Source organism: Notolabrus celidotus, chromosome 13 (assembly GCF_009762535.1).
Source record: "Notolabrus celidotus isolate fNotCel1 chromosome 13, fNotCel1.pri, whole genome shotgun sequence".
NCBI classification, from domain to species: Eukaryota; Metazoa; Chordata; class Actinopteri; order Labriformes; family Labridae; genus Notolabrus; species Notolabrus celidotus.
The window spans coordinates 15488655-15505243 of NC_048284.1; the positions used below are offsets into that span (position 1 = coordinate 15488655).

Consider the following 16589-nt stretch of genomic DNA (forward strand, 5'->3'; position numbering starts at 1 on the left):
GATAACATGATGGGTTCTTAAAGAGACTGCTCATTTAACATAATTTTCTATTACTTGTAAAATAAATTATTGTTCATTCGAAACTAAGTCACTCTTGATTGATGAAAGATTTCATAAGACATAAGGATGTGCACCTTTAGTTCACTAAACAATTAAACATTGTTACTCTTGCTAGAAGCCCAAAAAATGAATAAAAGGTAAAACAAAATTTTTACTTTTATCATAGTTGAAATACCAGTAATATGTTGTGTCACGTCGGCAGGACCACCATAATGCTATAAAGCTCTGCTACTATACAAGCACAGATGACACTTAGCACTTCATAGTGTGATGCGATTTGGCAGCATTTTGATCTAGAAAATGGAGACAAAGTTGTTTGTAGGCTATGTCTGGTTAAACTGGCATACAGTTAAACCACTTGACTAGAGCAATGTGTAACCAGCACAGGCATGTGGATGCTAACCTGCAGGGAGGACCTACTGGTGATTCTAAAGTTAGCCACGCTCTGCAAACAAATTTGACATTGTTTACCTGCAGCCTATAAATAAATTGTGCTCAATTTTGACAGTTTTATGAGTCTTTTCTTACTTTTAGACAAGTCAGCTTGTCATGACTCGTGAAAGGTGCATACATTTCAACCACAACTGCGGTGAATCAACCGAACATTAAGGTGTCAATTAAAGCACCTTAACTGTTGTGTGTCTAAAGGTCAGCTTCAACTCAACCTCAAACAATCAAGTAAGTAACTAAACTTTATTTAGTATAACACCTTTCAGACATAGTCACAAAGTGCTTTAAAGAGAATCAATGTCGACAAGACAATACAATGAGCAATAAATAAAATAATAAAGAAAGCAGACAAAATGACATCAAATTACAACGGAAGGTCAAAAGCCATAACAAACAGTTGTGTCTTCAGCTGCTTTTTAAAAGTCTCAGTCGAATCAGCACAGCCCATTTGGGGCAGAAGACTGTTCGAAAGAGATGTAGCCACATGCTCAAAGGCACGGTCACCCTTAGTTTTAAGCCTGACACGAGGCACAGCAAGCAGACCCTGGTCTGAGGATCTGAGGGGTCTACTGGGGATTAGGGATAAGGGTGGAGCAGGTCGGAGATATAAGAGGGTGCTTGATGATGGATTGCTTTGTATGTTAATACGAGGATCTTAAACTGTATTCTGAATTTGATGATGTCAAATAATCAACAGCAAAACTAGAATAATGAATTATCACTCTTTTTAGAATCCAAGCATTCACATCACGCAGAATCTTTGTTTTACACATCGCTCTCTGCACCTCAGTGTTTGGAAACTCTCATCCAATGCAAATAGAGCTCTAGAGAAAACACAATGGCACGACTGTTTACTGTTACGTTACTCTGGTTAAATAATCAAATGTGCTGAAAATAATTTGAGTAACTCTGCAGCTGTCATAAAAATAAGTCCTAAATATACAATAGGTATTATAATCTCACTAAAAGTGTAACTAAGAGCTTGACTATGTGCATCAATGTGGATTTTTTCTTTGTAGTAAACACACAAGTGTAAAAAACAAACAAACAAACAAACAAAAAAAATCTCTCTATGCTTGAAAAAACAAACAACAAAAGAGAAAAATCCATGGGTTAGATTTTCCCTGTGTGCTCCCAGAGGAATCTCAGCAGAGGAGAAACAACACATGCAGGAAGTGAGGTGGGATGTTCGGAAAGCATTTAGTGGATCAATATGGCAGGAAAGAGAGAGGAAGGCAGACAGACTGAGAGGGAGGGAGAGAGGGAGAGAGAGAGAGACACCCAGAGCCCAGGAGAGATGGAGGTCTCGGGGGAACAGCCTGTGCTTTTCAGGAGTACTGTTACACTTCTCAGTCAGGCTCAGTAGGAACATCCAACTCAGCATCTTTTCCGCCTGCTGAGAAGCTCAGCGGTGTGAGGGTGATGTCATCGGTGTTTCCCAAAGGCCACGGCCAGGTTTTATATCTGATCACTGATCCTATTCCTTTAGACTATAGCCTCCCGCAAGAGTGTTTGCTTGAATTTTTATTATTTACTTTTGACTTGAACAGAGTTTTTTTTTTCTTTCTCCATTTACAGTATAACCCTGAAGGAATCAACTCTTAGTAGCTCTCAGTATTAACCATGTTAAGAGTAAGCTGCTCATATTATCTTGTTGAAATGTTTTAAAACAGATGCAAGAGTTTGCTGATCATATGTTTTTGATTGATAAAAGATAGCTTACTTTTTTAAATTATGAAGCAAAAATCCCTTAAATTATAAAATATTTCTCTGTCTCAAGATATATATTTTTTTGAAGACCTTTTTTTTTTTCTTTTTTCTTTTTTTTGACAGCAGAAAATATGCAATTTTCAAATAATTTATGTAAAAAATGTAAAAAAAAAAATTCCCTCCCAGTTCTCTTGTAAATTAAATGTTTAAAAAGACAATACAGCGACAATATTTCAATATTAAGAAGCATGAGAGGATTTTTTTTTCGTCACATTTTGGAGAATATCCGACTGCAATTGCTGCTAAAATAACTGCAGAACATATTCTCTTTTGATTAACAGTTCAGCACCAAAATGTAACTTAAAGTTGGAATTGTTTTTGAAAACATTAAAAATACCAGTACTCACTATCAGTCCAAAACTACAGTACTCACCTTCTTTCAACATGCCAACTTTAAGACATTTCATGAAGCGGCATGCCTGGCATGACTTGCGTCTCCTTTTGGTGATCTCGCATTCGTTGGTGGCCGGGCAGCTGTACTCAATATTTCCTATACATAAAAAAACAAAACAAAAAACATGTCGGCATTAAAAGTGTGAGCACAAAATCCTGCATTTAATGAAAGCTACTGTACAGAAAAGATGAATAGAATAGAAACAGGCATAGACAGTAGGATACATAAAACACATACGCACGCGCACCTGTCCCAAGGTGACCCCGCCGTGACACCCTTGAAGGAGGGGAGGGTTTAGTGATGTTTTGATGGGACATGTAAAAAGCACCTCCCCGCCCCAGAGCCCCTCCCCCCTCTCTGATTCACAGATAAATTAGCTTCATTAATGCAGAGCGTCCTCTGTGCAGCGCTCAACATGACCCCGTGCAGCCCATCCTTCTTCACCTGGAGGATGATGGGAAAGCTGCCCTCCCTCAGCAGCATGAGGGCCAAGAGATGGACGCGCAGTGAGCGCTCTGCATAATGTTCTCCATGAAAGACAGAGAGCTGCTGTTAGTCTAGACTCAAAAATGTAAGGTGCAGGGATCATGTGGCAAAGCTCGATGTATTATTCAAGTCTGTCTCGAAGATCATCGTCTCACTATGGAAAAATTTCTTTGCACTTCTGTGTCTTTTTGGACCACAGTGATTAAATTGCAGATTTATTGAATGTAATCGCTGCCCCCCCCCCTCCCCTCCTATAGTTTCCAGTTAACATTTTAGTTTATGAGATCTGTAACTCAAGTATCTGGCTCATTTGTTTGAATGTTAAACCAAAGCCTGGTAAGTCCATGGATGTATTAATGGAACTTGAAACAGCAAACCAGGTGTCTGTTGCAGTTTTAACCCGCCCCCCCCCCCCCAACACACACAAACAATCCCCTGTTGGTCAAGGAGAAGGTGCCAACATTTGTCAGGATCCCTGGCATGGACAGAGCAGCAGGGTCACATGCACAGTGAGGGGCCAGGGCCTGGTGCCAGCATGCTGGCAAAGGCTGCAGCAGGTTTCATGGTGGGTGAAGTCTTTTAAACTGAGGCAGCACGGGGCAGCTGTGGAGACACATGCTGTGCACCAGTTCATGTATTATTGTTCAGTTTTTACACTAAAATGTAGTGTCTTTGTCCCGTTTACATTTATAATGGTTTGAACATATTTTTACTGAGTTTAACACAAAGTTAGTCTCAACATGCTCTATGTGTTCCATGAAAAATGACATTAAGAAAGCTTTTGTGATTTATTTTCCCATTAAAAATAAAAAGTAATTAGCTGTATTTGCAAAAAACTCCTGAAAACTCCCTGAAATATATAAACAGACGAAATTTTCATCCCATTTACATGCAACACTGAAATAAATGTATAAAATGTCTCTGTTGCTTCGTAATCAAGCAAGACGTAAACATTACATTGTGGCTTTCTCAGTGTGCTTTAGACATTATCTCCTGCCGCCCACTACCTCCTCGACGGAGATGTTAAAACTTCACACTGAGGGACGTGTGTGACCAAGCAACTCAGGAAAATTTCAGGGGCACAGAGAGACTGCATGTGTGAAAGGGGCCATTGATTTTATTTAACTAATATGTACTGGATTCACAAAATAAATGGGCTTTATTTTAAAAATAAAAAACATAAAAGTATGCATAGTAGAGTATATGATCTTTAAGGTAGTGTCCCACAATACTGTGCAAAGAAAAATTCTAACAGGAGACAGTGGGAAAAAGGTATTTCTAACTTTTTGAAAAATATTTTCCTTTTCTGTCTAAGTTTGTATATATAGTGGTAAATCATATTCATAGTCTGACTGAATACACTTCTACTAAATTCCTTTCCTGTGTTGAGTTTTAACACCTTATTTTAGATATCATGAGAGTGTTTCCTCAGTTTGTTCAGCAACTTCTTTTTTATTTTATTTTTTTATTGTTTTTATTACTATTGTTGCATATATTGTGTTCTTGACCTTAGGATTGTGGGATGGGTTTGGAGTCGGGCCTGGGGGTGGGATCTTTTTCTTAATTTATTCTATTTTAGGTTGTTGTTATGTACAGCACTTTGTGTTACAATGCCATTGTATGAAAAGCTCTTATAAATAAAGGTCTGATTGATTGATTGATTGAAAATCAATTTATTTCAAATAAAAACAGCAATAACATTTCTTTTTTTCGAGAAGAATATGAGCACATCTAATGTACAACTGTTTAAGCACATCGTTGAGACTGTAACTTTAAAAAACTGATGTTAATCACCTTTACAAAAGCAGTATTCTAATTCCTCATGACGACATATATTTTTTTTCTGATAACTACCCTGCACGTGTCTAATTCCTTGGTATGTAATGTTCTACCTTGTAGTGTCAGTTAAATGTGTGTTAAGCAAAAAGTAAGATATTTGCTACAAATTTCTAATTGTGCAACTGTACAGTAAACCTACCAGTTTTTCACAGCTTGGAAGATTTTCTTAGTCACATTTTTAAAAAAAAGTATCGTAACATCTAAAAATAAAAGAAAACAAAGATTTTTTATCATTTGACAAAAGGTTGCATTAATTGAAAACCAGAGAGATTACGAAAGGACACAATTTATACCTGAATGGATCAAAATGTGTGTCTATGCGTGTGTGTTTGTGTGTGTGTGTGTGTGTGAGTGTGTGTGTGTGTGTGTGTGTGTGTGTTGCATCAGGGGTCCCCAATAGTCTTAAATTGCCTGCCTCTAAAAGCTCACTGTCGGCGTAGCCTCTTAGTTAATCAGGTCTTCTGTCCACCTTTATTCCTCAAAGGACGTTTCAGCCACTCTAATATCCTTCCTTAACCTCTCTTATTTTCCCTCTAAATTTTGATATATTGTTATGCCATGCTATTATCCACGCGCTTGTCTCCACTCAGGACAGACCTCTCCTTGTCCTCCTCCTTTAGCGAGGCCGGGACCCCCCTCCCTGATTACCATTCCATTAAAGTGAATTCTCCTTTTAGTGAGTGACCACGTCCCCTGTCCCTCTGCCTTTTATTTGGAGGACTCCTCTTCATCCCTCTCTCTCTCTCTCTTTCTCTCTCTCTCTCTCTCTCCTTCCTCTGTTACTGCCCCTGATAACACGTGCCTGAGCCTCTAATTGGCCCCCCCATCTCGCCCCCCTTGGGTGTGGGCTGGAGGGGCCCGGGGGCAAAAAACAGATCCACACCTCCCACCCTACTCCTCTCTCTCTCTCTTGACTTTCTCCCAATGAAATGCTGCTTCTTAATTACAGTCACCCAACACTGATTGTTATTGACTGAAGCTCCCGCGGCTCAGGACGAGTGACGGACAGATTAGGTTCATTATGGGCCCGTCCTCCACAAAGGAGAGTGAGTAGAAGAAGAGCTAGACAACACAAAGTCACATGTATTCACTTCTTAGACTGAGATGCACAGAGCTTTAAAATGACTGATACTGAAATGCAGCTGAAGGCTCAAACTGAGCTTGTCACGCTTTGCTTTTGTTTGTCCTAAAAACAACTTGCCAAACAACTTAAACAGGATGTGAGTGTCCCAAATAAACATATTTTTACGTTAATATCAAACACAGACTTGTGATTAGGACAATGATTGAACAAACTGAACCGTTAGACTTGAAAAACTTTGTTTCCTGTTTCTTTATGCCTTCGTTTTAATTCTTATCTTATGTACACAACAAAAGTCACATGCTTAAGGCCCCTTACATGTTAGACATTTTTAAAAAATGTCTTCCAATTAAACAGGGGAACAAAAATGTTGGAAAATATTACAACTGTCTCTTCTCTTCCTTTAAACTGCTTATTGTGAAATACAGTTACACAGTTATTTAAAGAAAAAGTAACCGCTGTTAATAAAGCCTTCAAGATTTACTTCAAGTTATTTTACGAACTATCTGGTTGTGTTGATTTTGGCGACCCCTGTGGACAAAGTGATACCTCTTAAATCTTTGCAAAACTCATCCTGTTGTGATTTCTGACGTATAATTTCAGCCCACTTTCTTTAACCGTCTAATGTTTACTCACTGAGAATATTTGATGTGGAAAGAGTGTATCAAAGGACTTTTCTTAAACGTACTGTAAATCGCCTCTCCTGTTACCTACCCCATCACAGTAGTTAAGAATTAGAATATATAAATTGTAATCTTTTTAGAAGCATCACTGATCATTTCAGTATGTTTCATCAGCAGTTAAAGACTCCTCACATGAGCTCTAATGAGGTTTTGGTTAAACAGTGAGAGTGGTTCAAATTAAATCTGCAACATATGTTGTTTTTAAATGTTGTACACATGTCTTAGTCAAAAATCAATCCACCGTCTTCAAACAGATCAAAATGCAGCAGCTCGTCTTTTAACAGGAACTAAAAAATGTGCCCACATATTTAGCTCATCTACACTGGCTGCCTGTTGATTTTAGGATTGATTTTAAGATTATTTCATTGACTTTTAAAGCCCAACATGGACTTGCCCCTCTATATATCTCTGAGCTTTAATCCCCCTACAAACCTGGTCACAGTCTGAGATCCTCTGGCAGTGCTCTGCTAGCTGTTCCAAGGACCCGACTGAAAACCAAAGGGGACAGGGCTTTTTCAGTCAGAGCTCCTACACTCTGGAACAGCCTGCCAGAGGAGATCAGACTTGCAGAATCAGTCCTGTGTTTTGTCATTACTCAAGACACATTTTTACAGGAAAGCTTTTATTGTGTGATTTTATTTAACTTTAGCTCTGATTTTAAGGGTCTGTTTTGTAAGTTTGTATGTTTTTAAGCTTTTATTTCTTTTTATTTTTAATCGCTACATTTTGCTTTGCACTTCATGTTTTAATTGCCCACTGTAAAGCACTTTGTTACTTTTATTGAAAAGTGCTATATAAGTAAAGGATTATTATTATTATTATTATTATTATTATTATTATTATTATTTAGCAATGAATGCATATCTTAGCTGGCCCCTACTACAGCTACCATTTAAAGGAGAAAGAAGATGTTTCACTGTATTTCTCTACTAAAGCTATTCTGTTTTTACCTGCCTCAGTGCAACTTCACTGACTTGCTCTCTGTTCTGCAGGTCTTCAGACAAAAATCCTGCAGACTGTATTTTGAAATCTGCATTTGAGTTTGCTGCACCAGTGATTACTCTGTAACAGCTGCCACACATGGCAAAGATGATGCCAGACGTACCATTTACATGCAGACGCACCAAAAAAAAAAAATCACAATCCAGAGCAGATTTACAGTCTGGGTCTAAAGCCTGCTGTAGACTCTCATAATCACAACTAAACGTTAGTACTCTTTGATATGAGCACTGAGGACAGACGTTTCAGGTCCTTGTCGGGTTATCACAAATGTCATGGCTAACGAAATGTGAGAATCATCTTAAAAAAGGTTTGTTTCAATCCTTTGATTTCTGGAACGACACTTTCTCTGCAGATTGCTTAACCACCTGGTGAATTCTGGACCCAAAAATTGTTCTCAGGTATGACTGAGAGGCTTTGGGGTGAACCAGTGAAAGGTAAAAAAAATTAGGAAATACCTTGTATCGTCCTCTTGAAGAAGGCTTTGCAGGCCTCACACGAGGCCACCCCATAGTGGTACCCAGAGGCGATGTCGCCGCACACCAGGCAAAGCCTCTTCGGAATGGCGTTGAGCATGTACTCGCACTTGACTGGTGAGTCGTCTGCCACACCCCCAGAGCAGTCCTCGTAGCGGCGTAAGCAGGCGGCGCCGCCTCCCAGCATGCTTGGGTTGAACATTGGCGGAGAGTCGAGAGCGAGCGGGTGTCTGCTGCCGTTGATGTAGCCTCCGCTGGCGTCTGAGTTGCCGCTGGGACTGTGGTGGCTGCCGGTGTCTACGAGGGAAGAGGACGGACTAGATGGCTCGGTTTTGACGTAAGAACCACAGCTGGAGGAGAGATGTCGGTCCTCAGAGGGCATTCTGTTAAGCAACCTGGAGGAAGATGGACAGAGGGGAGAGAGCTGGAGTCAGTCTGAGTATGAAAATGTAAAGTAGATACTGAGACAAAGAGACGAGGCCTGATGATCAAACAGAGACAAATCAAACCATGGCAGTTGTCAAGTCGCCATTCTGAATCTCCTGAATCCAGAATAAAACAAGGAGAAACTTTATCTTCACTTATGATACAGAAATTCAAAGATGTACCAGTTTCACTCGAGCAGATGTTGAGTGTTGGATTTAGACCGTGTTCAAAATGGAAAAGTGCCTAGATCAAAATAAAGTATACCAAAAAGTGCAAATATAAAAAGAAATGCTATATTTTTTCAAACTTTTGATGCAGCCTCATGGCCCACAATGCAATGCACAAAACAATGTATTTGAAAACAAATTCTTAAACAAAATTTTTAAATATCAAACAATTTAAGACTTTTTTAGCCCAGAATACCCGTAGATTTCTTGGTCATGGATCACTTAATCTTTTGACTAAGTCAGAACAACATCAATAATAAAACACCAGATGTTGTAAATAAGCACTGAGAGCCTTCTCAGAGAGCCAGGACTTCAGGACTCTTGTGTGACTAAATCTACATCAGAAAACTGCAGTATCAAAGAAATGATCTCAACTTGTCTGTCATCTGAAGTCTGACAAAGATGTACCGATCGTTGCTTTCCTCCATCATCGCCTGATCATTGTGTGAGAGCTTCATCAGCTGTGATGGAGCACTCCGGTCCATCCGAGTTTGATAGATTGTTTTACAGACGCGAGCATTTATGTGTTGGAATGCTAAGTGATCTACTACAGCGGCTTATTTCTCTCCGGCAAAATGGTAACTAACGAGCATGTCAACAGATGCCCCATACATCTCGCAAACAATGCCCACAGTTGGTCGTCTGCCAGGAGTAAATGAATGAATGAAACTTCAGAAGGCTGTTAATGGACACAGAGAGGTGTTACACTCAGCATATGGAGCATCATGGGTAATACATGACCCGATCAATAGTCCCGGTTGGATTGCCAAAGGACGGTGCTGGGTTACGCTGGACTGAAGAGAGAGGTTTGAGAGAGGAAGAGGAAGAGGCACTGACATGGGATGAAGTTGCCTAATCCCAAATTTCATTATAAAATGTGGAAATTGTCACTTTTGCACCTTTTCCTGCGTGTTAATGTCTTGAAGGTTCCCTCTTTAGTAGCTCTTCCTTCAGCTTTTTACTTTTTTACTCATCAAAGGATGACATATCATGCAAAATCGACTTTTTAATGGTTCTTTACCTGAAATATGTTTCCCTGGCATGTCTACAAATCCCCCGAAAATGAAAAAAATCCATTCTGCCCCTGTTCTGATTTCTCCACCTTTCTGTAAATGTGTATGAAACGAGCCGTTTCAGACTTCCGTGTTTTTGTTACGTCACAACAATATCCGGTCTGTCACAGAGTCAGAGCTCGGAGCTTGTTCAGCCCATAGACTGTATAAAATAATACTGAATCCCTCCTTCGTTTTTCATTACCTGCACAAATGTGTGCTAACAAGGAGCTTAGGAGAGAGGCATGCTAGTTGTAGACTGTCTTAATAAACACAAAGGTCGGTTTTACTCCCCACGTCTGCAGATTTGAAGATCTAGTGGATGATTTCATGGAAAAGTGCTAGCGTTAGTTAGCAGAGCCACATAGCTACATGTTAGTAGCTGTGTACCAAGATATACGTCGACATACTGATAAATAAAACAACAAGAAACACAAAATCTGTGACCAATCCTTCAGAAAGGTCCTGCTGCAGGCGCCTCTCCGTCAGGATCAGATTCTGGGTCAAATTCAGAGGGTTGAAGTGACGCGGGTCTGTAAGCAGCCGTGTATATTCCTTTTATACAGTCTTTGGTATATTCAGCCAACATATAAACATTAGATCAACGTGCTGGAGAGCCGAGGCCACATCCACTTCCTGAGGGGGCGTGGTCAGAGAGAAAACAGACCGTTCTGAACAGGGCTGAAGAAGAGTGTTTTTCAGGCATGCCAAAATCTGATTTCAATGTGTTTTTTTGAGCATAAACTTTAAAGACATGTTTTGGGGACCTCTTAGACCAATATATTTTGATGAAAAAAGCGTGATATGTCACCTTTAAGTATTCGCAGACTGAAGCTTATAAGGGAAATTTGTGATTTGGGGTCAAATCAACAACAGGTTAAGTACATTTACTGGAATTGACAAGACTAAAAGCAACTGTCTCAAGTGCCAGATCATTTCCCTGTGCAATCTGAAAGACTGCAACTGTATCAAAGATGTGCAAAAGATGCTCAAAAATAGCAACTTAGAATCAGAAACTAGACTCCATATTCAGTAAAGTGGACATAAATACAAGTTTGCTTATTTGGATTGGAAGTTTTTCCTTGACTTTAAAAACAGGGTTGACAGTTCTATGCCGAGGTACACGCATGTGTAAAAAAGCGTTACATCAAAGAACATTTGAATGAGGACAGGTCAGCTGTGCAGAGTTCATTTCTTGGCTCTGGAACAACCTGCCTCAACATATCCGCTCTGCGGGATCAATCGAGATTTTTAAATCCTCTCTTAAGACTCACCTCTTCTCCCTGGCTTTTAATCAAGGTTGAGTAGGCATCTGGCATTAAATTTTAATTTATTTTATAGTTGAGAACAAGTTTTTGCAGCTCATATCTGAGCATAAAGACGTACAAAGTTTAGCATTTTCCCTTTAAAGATTCAAGAATATTTTTATTTCAATAAAATGTCTTATAGTAAGAATGAGGACCCTTTCTTTTTTATCGATACTGATACCATTATTAAGCCTCCATAACGATCCAAGTCCTTATTGCGTCCACTAGCCATACTTTTTTATTATTTGGTGGAAAGACGAGATTACAAGCTAACATGGTTTTAACAGAGCTGATTTGATTTGGGATTGATTAATAGGTGACAGGTTCTGGACTGAATTAAAATGTTCAATCCATCAATAAACACACATTATTTGGTAGGAACCCCCTAATCATAACATACATATAACTAAGAATAGAAAAAATTATAACATTTAATTTACCGTCTCTATGAGTCCCTTTGCTGACCTGACCTTTAACGCATCCCAGTGCCAGTTTTTATCAACATGGATTTTAACAACTCAGACTTGCTACAAACTTTGTTTGCGCTTACCATGGTTATTTTAAGTCTGGGTGGAGGATGACTGTCCTGCAGCAGCAGCCGCCAGGGTTGATGGAGGTTTTTCCAACACAAAACCATTGAAGGTTGTGCATTTCGATTGCATTTTACTCAGTGTTGATGCGCTTTGCCATAGAGGTCGTGACCCCACCCTGAAGATATTGTTTATTCAAAACCAAACCAGAGACTAGCTGATGTGTGATTTCATTTAAATGACGTGACTCATACGTCCCAGGAGCCCTGAGAGCAGAATCCATAAGCTCAAAAGTTGTTGATTTACAGGTCTTGAAAAATGCAGAACAGGGTCTCTAGTGGAACTGGGATTTGATCCCCAACCCAAGTCATAAGTCAGCATGTGATTAAAAATGTTTGTTCATTGACTCCTCCACCCTCTGCATGTTTCTGTATCTGCTGTAACTTTAATAAAACCCTCTGAAACAAAGCATGAATCAAGGCCCGAGTGTGTGTTAGCACTGCTGCGTCTGTCTGTCAGAGTTTGTGCTGAAATCACACCCCTCCTGCCCAACATACCTCGGAGTGAAAACAGTGGAAAGGCATGGAAAGAGGGTATGAAACCAAGAGGAAGTTAAAGCTGCCAGATTTCTTCTTCTTCTTGTTTTTGGGGGACTGTCCCTGTCTGTTTTTAAATCAGCTGTTGTGGTTAGGAACCTCTTTCCCCCCTCTGCTGCCTCTTTGCATAAGTGTTTAAATAAAGCCATGAAGTCATCAGGCCCTGACAACATGAAACCTCCCTTTTTACTGCTAACGGGAGGAGGAGATGGCCTCCACCCCTGGGTGCAGATCAGATCTATTGATCCCTCTGCTTCCTTCCTGTTCGAGATGAAAAAATAAACCCTCCTCTTACGGGTCCCAGACATTCCTTATGCATTTTTAATCAGACTGTTAACACAGTGCGAGATGGAGCGATACAACATTATGTTATAATACATTGTGGTTTATAAAAGATTCACAGGGCTCACGTTAAATCTTGTTAGCAATCAGTGCACCCACACTCAATTGGAAAGTGTATTTTCTCTCATCTGAGGGAATTGGAGGGAGCGGCGTGGTAACAGTTAATACATCATCGCAGCCAGATAGGGGGGAATCCCCTGAGGAGTAGTACGTTGTGGCATATGTAAAAAGTAGTTCATTCCACACTTAGCACACAGTAACGCTGGGGAGATGTTTTTTGTTAGCTTTAATGGAAATTTCTAATGGCTCCTTTCAAATCTGTCGAAATGAAATAATGGCACGAGACGCCAGACAAAAATAGCTTCATAGTTTCATAATTTGGTCCCTCCTCTTATTATAAAGAGACGCAGAGTTTTCCACATGCAGCATGACTCTCTGCAACCCGCTGCCTCTCTTGACAACACACACTCACGCTCAAACACGCACGTTGCAACTCATATCTAATGGGGTAGTGTTTGCTCCGCCGCGCAGAAAAATGGTACAAACGGAGCAGACAAGCAAGACTCATCAGACAGACGTGAAGGTCACCTGCCTTCTATGCTCGGCTGTTCTTAGAGGCCCAGACGGGACCACAATGGACGCCTCGGAGCAGCAGACACACAGGTTTCACTTTGTTCAGCACGCTGAAAAAAAGAGCACTAGAGAGCTGTCTATTATGTTTGATACGAGCCAGACGCAGCCTGACATGCTGCTCAGATCACTTTAAACTGCTTTTTTAAAATTATAAATACTTTTGTTATGGAGCCAAAGTGTGATGGGTGTGAAAAGGTCCCGCCAGAGCAGCTTAAAATCTAAAATGTTTGTGTCTGCATGTTTGTGTGTGTATGATGTGCGTGCGTGTGTTTTGGCATGCCTCCTAATGCTGGCAGTGTTGCAGATCCCCTGCTTCCCTACATAAATCCTGAATCCATCCACCTCTTCTCCAAACCATAAAATATGTCCGCAGCCTCCAAAATTCTGCACGATAATTTTTTACCATCAGTTAAAAAAAAAAAAAGATGAAAAACAGAAATAAATCTAGAACAGCTCCTCTCAATAAACTCATGCTTTCCTATAAATAAAGGGTTAAAAATCCCATTCTCCATATTTGACTATGTATTTTCCCACTGAGGGGAAATGTTATTGTTGAGCTCGGGGTTAAGCTTGTAGCAGGGAGCGCGGCGTAAATCACGGTGCTGAACACACAGCCGAACATTGGGAGCTCAGAAGGACAGAGGCAAGGAGCCATGCATGAAATTAGTTCATTAATCTTTCTATGATAGGCCGTCCTTGTTTGGGGCAAACTCTATCAGCTTTAAACGGAGTGCCCCTCTCTGCCTGACACATAGATTACAGTGTGAGTCCGCAGCCGGGGAGTCTGGGAAATGAATGGTCACGCGAGCGGGAAAATGGGGTAGAGTGTGGCGGCGGAGTGTTAAGTAGTAACAACAACATGCGCGTGACACGGTGATGGCACAAATGAAGGTCAGCAAAAAAAGTGTGCGTGTTCGAAGATTTAAATGCAAGATCCATATGCTGCTGTGAATAAAGGAGTCAAGTTTCCAGAGAGAGGATTTGAGTTTCTGATGCAGATTTAAAGGTGACAAGAGATGCAGCAATGTTTCTAAATCTTGGTTTGTCAGACAGCTTTGCTTAAATGCGCACAAAACTTCATCACAGAATCTCAACCACTTAAAATAAATAATACAAACACAATTCTGATACTTATCCGTGTCTACAAGAGGAGGTCATGATTTGAGTCTTTGTCTCTACACTGTTATTAGCCTCAAGATTGTGGACTGAGGTTATGTATGTGTTTTGATTTATACTTTTGTGACTACATCATATATGTGTTGTCATTTTTTGTATATTATAAGTGTTTGTCTCCAATATTCAACTATGAGTGCACTCTGTTTTTCACGAAGACTCAAGTCTTGTTTCTCTCCTGGAAAAATTGAATCTTTGGGAATTTTTGAAATGATATGACTTTTTTTAATCTATATCCTGTTTGAGAAAATAGAAAATCTCCATCACAAGATCCCACAGACATTGTGGACTACTCTATTTATCTTATTTTTTTTCCACCCAACGCTTAAAATTTCAAAGATGTTGACTTAACTTTTACATGACGCTAAAAAACATCCAATTAAATTAAAAAAATACATGACAGAATTGGCAAACTTTTGTAATTATTCATTGAAAAGTCCTTGAATGATCACCAGCATTATGTAGATTTCTTTTCCATCTATACAAAGTAATTGACTTAATTTTTCGCTCTGTTAAAGGTAAAGTTGGAGTTAATATGCTGCATTGACAAAATGATTCTAACATTGGGGTTTACATCCTTCACTACCAGATAAAGTTCTGTATCTGAGGAAAGCCATGGGACAAATATGAATCCTCTGATAATAAGAAAGGGGGTCGTTATAACTAGGGCTGCACCGATGTATTAGCTGAGTACCGGCGGTAGTCGAGATTTGACCTTAACAGTTTACAAACATCGGCCTATCAGCAAATTTGACATTCACAGACGGCAGAGGTCGATGTATATTTGTGGTGTTCCATTAATCCAATGAGTTCACATGCGCCATGTTTAAACTATTTTGTGTGAAGAAAGACAGAAAAGCTGTATGTAAGTCCAAACTGTCATTCTAAACATTTTAAGATTTCCCTTTTTAAGTATCCAAGAATTGGTACATTTAGTTTAACCGTTACACAACAGAACTTAGGGTTTTGTTGGGAACTGAAATTGACTTTGTGATTGCAAGGCAGCTTGAGAGACTTTTGAGGCAGCCATTTTTTCAAAAAGAATCATCTCTATGTGGAAAAAAGTTAGATTCAAGGTTGTCCTATAAATCTGTATGATTGGATTTATGCTTCAAATACACTGTTATGAAGACCTGCATGACTTTAACAATGTTCACCAATGTTTCATAATGACGTGTTATCATGGTCCCTGGCTCGGTAGAGGGAAATTAATGACAAAAGAAATAAAATAAACAAAGAAATCTAAGATAATAAAGGGGGGTTGTAATAGATCCCAATTTTTAACTGACACACACCTTTAAACACGCACATACCCACACACACAAACACACACACACTGATGAATAGCAAACTTCCAGCATATGGCCTCTTCAATGTCACTGCCACGAGGAGCGATTGCATAGATTTCCCACATGGATGATGTCTCCTTACCTGGAGTATCATTCCCCCATCTACATACACGTCCTGCACCTCCAGGAAATTGCTCTCTCTGCAAAGTCAAACACACCCCCTAACTGCCTTTTAAAAAGGAGACAGAAGAAGAAGAAGGAGAAAGAATAAACGAGCGGAGACTTAAGCCGTCATTGGGAATCAGAGGGGGACTCATGAGGGACAGTTACGATATTGATTTCATAAATAAACAGAGATGGCCATCGATCCTAATGTTATTTTGCATTTCAATTACTGCCCAGAAACATAACCTTCAAACGTCTGCTCCTCCACAGTAATAACATCCACTGATAATCACAAGCCAGTCTTGTCCGCTGCAAATTGGCTTTTCTCTCCATCTCTCTCTTCCTCTCCTCTCTTTTTTTTCTCCCCTCCAAATGTGTAAATGACACAACTTTGCATTTGCCTAATGGTATTAGGGCATGGGCTGAATTTCAAGTGCGACTCAGGCTGATACAGTGAGCGCTCCGGTCAATTGACACAATGCAAATGAACGTGCTGAAGAGGAATTAAGTTCACAATGTGAGACCTCGTGAAGCTACGATGAGGCCCATTAAATTAAACATGCCAGCTGACCTACACTCCATGATTAGACGCACTCTCTCTCTCTCTCTCT

General features: G+C 39.9%; 1 protein-coding gene across 8 annotated transcripts in view; it reads right to left on the minus strand.

Annotated features, from left to right (window-relative positions):
* Positions 1-16589, minus strand: part of esrrgb (estrogen-related receptor gamma b) — a 164709-nt gene that overhangs the window by 26937 nt on the left and 121183 nt on the right. For 6 of the 8 annotated variants that reach the window (XM_034699149.1, XM_034699148.1, XM_034699154.1 and 3 more), the window contains 2 exons: positions 8221-8633; positions 2654-2776 (listed from right to left, as the gene is read on the minus strand). In XM_034699149.1, coding sequence (XP_034555040.1) covers positions 2654-2776; positions 8221-8633 — 536 coding nt within the window. The remainder of the gene's footprint in view (positions 1-2653; positions 2777-8220; positions 8634-16589) is intronic. The other 2 variants (XM_034699155.1, XM_034699153.1) reach the window with 1 other exon arrangement.